The sequence below is a fragment of the Sinocyclocheilus rhinocerous genome, unplaced genomic scaffold (assembly GCF_001515625.1).
Source record: "Sinocyclocheilus rhinocerous isolate Xijiao unplaced genomic scaffold, SAMN03320098_v1.1 scaffold774, whole genome shotgun sequence".
Lineage (NCBI taxonomy): Eukaryota > Metazoa > Chordata > Actinopteri > Cypriniformes > Cyprinidae > Sinocyclocheilus > Sinocyclocheilus rhinocerous.
The window spans coordinates 149,834-156,598 of NW_015644352.1; the positions used below are offsets into that span (position 1 = coordinate 149,834).

Here is a 6,765-nt window from a genome sequence, read left to right on the forward strand (position 1 = left end):
AAAATGACATGAATATGACAGTGGGCAAATGCATAAAGCGCAGCATAATTTAAAATCACAAGTTTAAAGTTTGTTGAAATTGGATTGGATCCATTTAACATTCAGCAGGCCTACATAAATACAACAGAACAAAGATACATATTAAATAAACAGTGCTTTTTAGGTAGGTTTAACAGTTTTCAGGTACAGAAATAAAGTAAACAAATGTAAAATAACACTTCACTGTATAAATTAAATACATATTAATCCTTCTTTATTGTAACATACTTTATTATGATTAATCTTCTAATTTGTTTCTGTATACATTTTAATATTTTTTTGTAAGTTTAAATATGTATGAGATCTCCTTTACTAAGGCGGGACTCTTATTTTGACTGATTTTCTAGTCTACGGAGCTCAGTGTTGCCATTTGGGCTTCTTTAACACTGTTGCCACGGGGTGTTTTTCATGTCCACGGGTTTAAGCGACCCCAATAACGTGATATTTAGCCCCTAAAATGCGAATTTTACCAGGGGAACCCCACCAAAAACGTGTATTTTACCCCACCGGAATGCGATTTTTACCTGGGGATCCCCTCGAAACGTGATTGGGCTAGTTTTGCGCTAATTTTGAGTAGCAATTGGGCGGGTTTTGTTGTGAAAACCTGGCAACCCTGAGGGAGCTATATGGGTAATGAAAGCACGCAGTTCTTCGGATTTTAAGTTTGTCAGTTTATTAAGCACCTCCCGAAAAGGCATGAGATCTGAATATATTTGTTTACTGTTAGTTGTAATGAGTGTTTTGTGTAATTCGCTGTATGTTGATGATAATGCAACTGAGAGAGAGTTTAATGTGCACTTCTTGTGCTGTCTTTTGTTTAGCTCTTATGGTGATTTTTTTGGGGGTGAAAAAGGATGCAATAAACATCAGTAAAGTTTTGGTCATCATTCATATGAGGTCCGCTACACTTATGAAAGTTACAAAAGTTATTTAGTCAAGAATAGTGTGCGATCTTTAGTTTTTTTTGTTATTTAATTATCATTAAAGTACAGACAGCAGTGCTAGGATTATGCAACAGACATACAGCTCAGTGCCTTCACGCAGTTAATTAATAAACCATCGGTTTGTTATATCGGCCTTTTCCCTTATGTAGCCGATATGCCGATGGTTGTAAATTGAGGAGAAATCGGCCTATAAATATCGGCGGCCGATACATCGGTGCATCCCTAGTTTAAAGTGGATATTCTATAACCTTTTCACTTTTATTTTGCATCTGTCCCAACTTTTTTGTACTGTGATGCAGCCATCAAAATCAAAATTTGTTCATATTTACAAAATACATTTACGTTGGTCAGTGAAAACGTTGGAAATCTTTTATTTGTACTTTTGTCAATTAAATAAAAGTTAAAGAGAATGAACAAAAAAGATTCTTGATTTTATTGCATTTTTACAAAACGTCCCAACTTCTCTGGAATTGGGGTTGTATGTGCTTGATGTTAATTTTACTTTGGAATACATAGAGTACATAGCAACACCAGAAAAAAAAAAAAAATTCTTTGATACATTCCTTGATTTTTTTTCCCTCAGTTCTTTAGCCTGTTTTGTCCCAGTACTCCAAAATCAGTTGGCAGTTCTCCTATGATTGGATTATTAACCTTCCATATACAGAAAATCCATTTGGGTAACCTAAATGTGTGTAATTTAAATCAGATTTAAGATTACGGTCCAAATTGAGGATTCAATCAGAAAGCCCTTGTTGCAGGATCTGCTAGTTTATGTAATCCTCTGTGAAATAATTGGTGATCATCCATAGTAACTGAATTGAATCTTTATGGGTTTAGAGCTCGGAGACCTGTGAAATTTACTTGTGTTCACCCAATACTTGGTGTCTCTATTGATTACCACCTGAAATAGCAGTGAAATACGTTGTAATAGTTTTATACCACTCCAAAGCTTTTAATGAGTGATTCCTGACCCAGCCGTCAGGGACCCACAGGCACTCGAACGCATTTCAGTCCAATTTCAGGACAAGTGCTTGTTATTATAGCTGCCATCTGATCATCTAGATTGAGATGGATGAGGTTCAGTGCCCTGGTGGAAGGAAAGAGTGTGATGGTCCCTAAGGATGCTGCTTTAGTGGCTGAAGGATGCTTATATTGGCATCCCCCAAATTAGCTACCATCTGAAGTTTTATCTCCCTCTTCATCTTCACAGGTTTGTTAACCGTAGATCCTGAGCGACGGCTGAAGCTCTCGGCTCTGAAAGAGAATGCCTGGCTTCAGGGAGGTGGCGTCATGTCCTCCACCCCTCTCTGCACCCCTGATGTTCTGGAGTCCACCGGCCCGACTGTCCGTACCTATGTCAATGCCACCTACAAGGTCAAGTATCTGCATTTTATACCTATATTCAGTAGTGATGCATCCAAGTAAAATCCTTGCAAGTACATATGGAATGAAAGTACAGAAATGATTTATTACATGCTAGTAGTACCAGATGGAATTACAAAAATAATGATTGTTTTTTATGATCGCTGATGTTGGTAAATCCTTTTAATTCCCCAACATATTAGATCATCTTATCTGGAATAAAATACAAATTACACGCTCAGATATTCACATTAAAAGATCAATCAATTCTGTCACAATGTTAAAACATTTAATTCAAAGCAAAACATATTTGATTTTATATATATATATATATATATATATATAAACAAGACCGTATACTTAATTGGATAGTTCACACAAAAATTATAATTGTCATTTACATACTATAATGTCATTCCAAACCCATAATAATTTTGTTCGTTTGGAGCACATCAAATATTGTAAATGGAAGATCATATGTGCTTTCTTGATATGTGAATAAAAGCCTAAAGTAAATTTGTTAATCATTGATTTCTTTTATGATCTTTTTATGAACTTTCTGAAACGTCAAAGTTTTGGGTGAATAGACTTTTAATGGAGGGATGGAAATTGCTCGGGTTTCATTAAAAATATTTTCATTTGTGTTTTGAAAATGAATGCAAGTGTCATGGGTTTGGTACAACATGAGTATCAATAACAGATAATATTTTTGTTTTTGGTTGAAAAATGATCTGATCTGATCTTTAACCTGAATATGATAGATTTTTGCATGTATATTGAATATATTGTCCATTATGTATCATATTTTGTACTTGTAGTGAATATTATTAAAATTTGATTCAATTATAGTTGTAGTTCATATCAGATTTCCTTCGATTGAGCCCCGAATGATGAGCAACTCACCTGAAATAACTCTCCTGATTGGGCACTCATTAAAAAACAGAAAATCGCTGACAAAAAGTGTTTTTCTTTTTTGCTGTGAAATCTGTATTATGTTTAAAAACTCATAATAATGCTTTGCATCATGACATCTCTTTATTCCCACAGGCTTTTAACCGGGGGAAACGTGAGGGCTTTTTCCTTAAAAGCGTTGACAATGCGCCGCTTGCAAAACGTCGGAAGATGAAAATGACCAGTACTGGTGTGGAGACGAGACGCAGCTCATCCTCCTCCTCATCTTCCTCCTCTTCCTCATCCGCTACCCATTCCAAGACGCAAAATTGCCAATCTTTGAATCCCCACGAGGACCCCAAACTGTGACAGCTCCCGTTTGACTGAAAAGCTGCTTTGATGTGGTGAGAGAATGTGTTGCAAAAGCATTACAGGGTGAAAAAGACCTATAAGAAAAGACTACGCAAAATAATATAACCTTGACAAAATTCAACATTAATTGAAGTCTCTGCAGGAGTAAAGCCTTGTGCTGACAAGATCAACAGATCAACTTGGATTTTCAAGTCATTTGGAGGAAAGAGGATTTTTTTTTTTTATCAAGGTGGCTCTCTGTAAACACAATGCCAAGGAAATGATCTACATTATCAAATAGACACCAATGGTGTTTCCTTTGTAATTTCTTTTCATCATTTGAGACTGTAAACATGTTAATGAATGTAAAAATGTTATATCATGTGGTGGGTATCTACCCACCTTTAGAGAGATCTTTTAACTGCAAGAGGCGATTGAAACACGCGAAACTGAGATCAGGGAAAGCTGAAATATTAAGGAATAGTGGACAAGAAAGCCACAAGAGAGCAAAGCCATACGTGAGAATTAGATTGGACTTCTATTTTAATGTATTTTAATGATCCACTGAGCAAAGCTTTATGTGAATCATGTACAGGCTATTTGCATATCACTACTTTCAGAAGTTTTCTCGGTGTTTGCATGGCTATAGTATTTTGAATGTTTTACATTTTTTAACAGTTGACCTATGAAGTCAGACCACACAAAGTCACTGAATCACCAGTTAGAAATAGATCATATCCAGTATCCACACTTTTGGGTGAATCTCACAAAGACATGTCAGTTGTATTTCTCCTCAAAATCAAAAGAAAAAAAATATTATATTTTAAGAACAATTAAATATGAAAAATTATTAAACCACAAGTCATGCCTGCCATATTTGCCGTTACTGCAATGTGGGGAAAAAAACCCCTCATTAATTCAGATTTCTTTATTTTTAATTCAAATCAGCACAAATGCAGCAATATATACTTACAATTGTACTTTAATAATGTGGGAAAAAAAGAAATATTTTTTCATGGGAAATGAAATTAAAAAAAAAATAGCCAGAAATTTCTTGACTGTTTCTGTGAGATTCACCATTTTTTGTCTCAATCTTTTTACCTGGTGTCTTATTGCTAGTTATCACGTGAAGTGTGTAGAGATCACTTTATATACCATCACTAACTTACTTAATCGATTTAAAAAGGTTTGGATATATGAATCTCTGGCTTTGAAAACCAGATGTGGCGTTTGCTTTTATCAGTGTACTTGAATTGTTGTGCTTCATTAATAGTGTGCACAGTCTTGTCTCTTCTACTGAGCTGAGGGATCCCGACATCCACTGCCTGTTCAACTCTGCTATCCGTCGACCGTAAGGGCTGAGGTTCACAAGACAGCAATCAATCCCTCACGTTCTTAAGGGCTTTCACAATCGCACATCCACGCTGTAATCGAGTGACCCTCGTGCACTGTGACGAGTGTGAGAGATGGCACTGACATCCCTCCCTATTTCCCTTTTTTATTAACCGTCTTCACGGCCATTAGTCTTGCAATATTTTGACTTGATGTACAAGCATTCAGACATTTTAGTGTGGAGTCTTTCTGCTGTATGTGCTGTGTAAATCCACTGAATGACACTTAGGATTCAGACTGCGTGTTGAGCTGACGGTTTTATTAAGATGCAAACAGGTGTCGAGGCCCAGTAAAACACCTCCAGCAATGTTATATAAACTCTGCTTTTCTTTTAAGAGGTGTGAAGCTGGCAGGTATGAACAATTTAACAGTCAAATGGATTGTTTGGCACTGTTTTTATTGAAATAACATATTCATCATTTGTTTGTGCCAAAATAATCAGTTAATGGAGGGTAATATTGTCTGTAATATAGTTTTGCACACGAGATGCACTAGTCTGGGATTTGTATGCCTTTATTGTTCACAAGCGATGCTTTTGTCAGCTTTTCATTGATGGAAACCGTGAAACTGTTTGTGAAAAGACTGGAACAAATTCAGCACATTCTGATGCGTATCATCAAGGGGTTCAAATGCAGAATTTTGCTCAGCGTCTGCAATCAAAGTATCTTTCAGATGCAATCAGCACAGTTACATCATGCCGTGTGATGAAAATAGGTTTGACTTTAGGCCTTTTAAAAGAATAGTTCACTTAAAAAATGAAAAATTGCCTAAAATCGACTCATCCTCAGGTCATCCAAGATGTAGATGAGTTTGTTTCTTCATCGGAACAGATTTGGGGGAATTGATGGACTGGAGTTGTGTGGATTATTGTGATGTTTTTATCAGCTGTTTAGACTCTCTCATTCTGACGGCACCCATTCACTGATCTATTGGTGAGCAAGTGATGTGATGCTACATTTCTCCAGATCTGTTCTGATGGAGAAACAAACTCATCTACATCTTGGATGGCCTGAGGGTGAGAAAATTTACAGCAATTTTTTTAGGTGAACTATTCCTTCAAGGGATGATATATCAATGAACACAGTGATTTTACACTATTGTTTTAAGTAAATCTGAATCATTTTGATTTCTTTTGTCGCACAAGTTTGTCATGTCAATGTGTTTTGGGCTTTAAAAACAGTAATTTTTTATTTATTTCTTTTAACTTGCTCTTTACATCTTTATTCACAGTGTTATGGCTTTTTGCTTAATGTAGTTTAGTTTATTTTTGTTTGTTTAATTTGTCAGTAAGAACAAGTCGTCTGCTCTTATTAGATCATGCACTGCCTTTTTTTGTGGAAGTACTACAAATGTACATTTTTGATCACAAATGTTTTACTAGACATGATTTGATGTCTACAGTTTAAGGGTGAGCTTGCTGTGTCTCTTTATGGCTCGAGTGTGGTCTGAGTATATTATGTTATGTTAGGGTTCTGATTTGCATGTTTTCTTTAAAAAAAAAAAAAATCTTTCCCGGTTAATTTAAATGTTCCGTCTCTTCCAAAAAATGGTTTGTTATAAAAAAAGAGAATTATAGAATAGAAATGAAATACACTGTTATAAGAATAAATGAGATGCATTGTTGTGCATTAAGAACATTGCTGAATCCAAAGCATAAAATATTAAAATATACCACACTCTAACTTTCTTTTCCCTTCTTAAGCCAGTAACGTCTTTACCTTTGTTCTTTATTTTTATTTTTTGATATTATATCTTTGGTGTTGCTTTGATAGTTCAGATCCATTGC

At 35.5% G+C, this 6,765-nt stretch overlaps 1 protein-coding gene across 3 annotated transcripts in view; it reads left to right on the top strand.

Moving 5' to 3' along the window:
* The window catches only part of LOC107758164 (ribosomal protein S6 kinase alpha-4-like), a 42,653-nt gene extending 36,885 nt beyond the window's left edge, over nucleotides 1-5,768 (top strand). The window contains exons 17-19 of one of the 3 annotated variants that reach the window (XM_016575839.1): nucleotides 2,194-2,357; nucleotides 3,393-3,640; nucleotides 3,742-5,768. In XM_016575839.1, coding sequence (XP_016431325.1) covers nucleotides 2,194-2,357; nucleotides 3,393-3,605 — 377 coding nt within the window. In that variant the 3' untranslated portion in view covers nucleotides 3,606-3,640; nucleotides 3,742-5,768. Of the gene's footprint in view, nucleotides 1-2,193; nucleotides 2,358-3,392 lie in introns of all 3 variants that reach the window. The other 2 variants (XM_016575838.1, XM_016575837.1) reach the window with 2 other exon arrangements.
* Nucleotides 5,769-6,765: the final 997 nt, after the last annotated feature.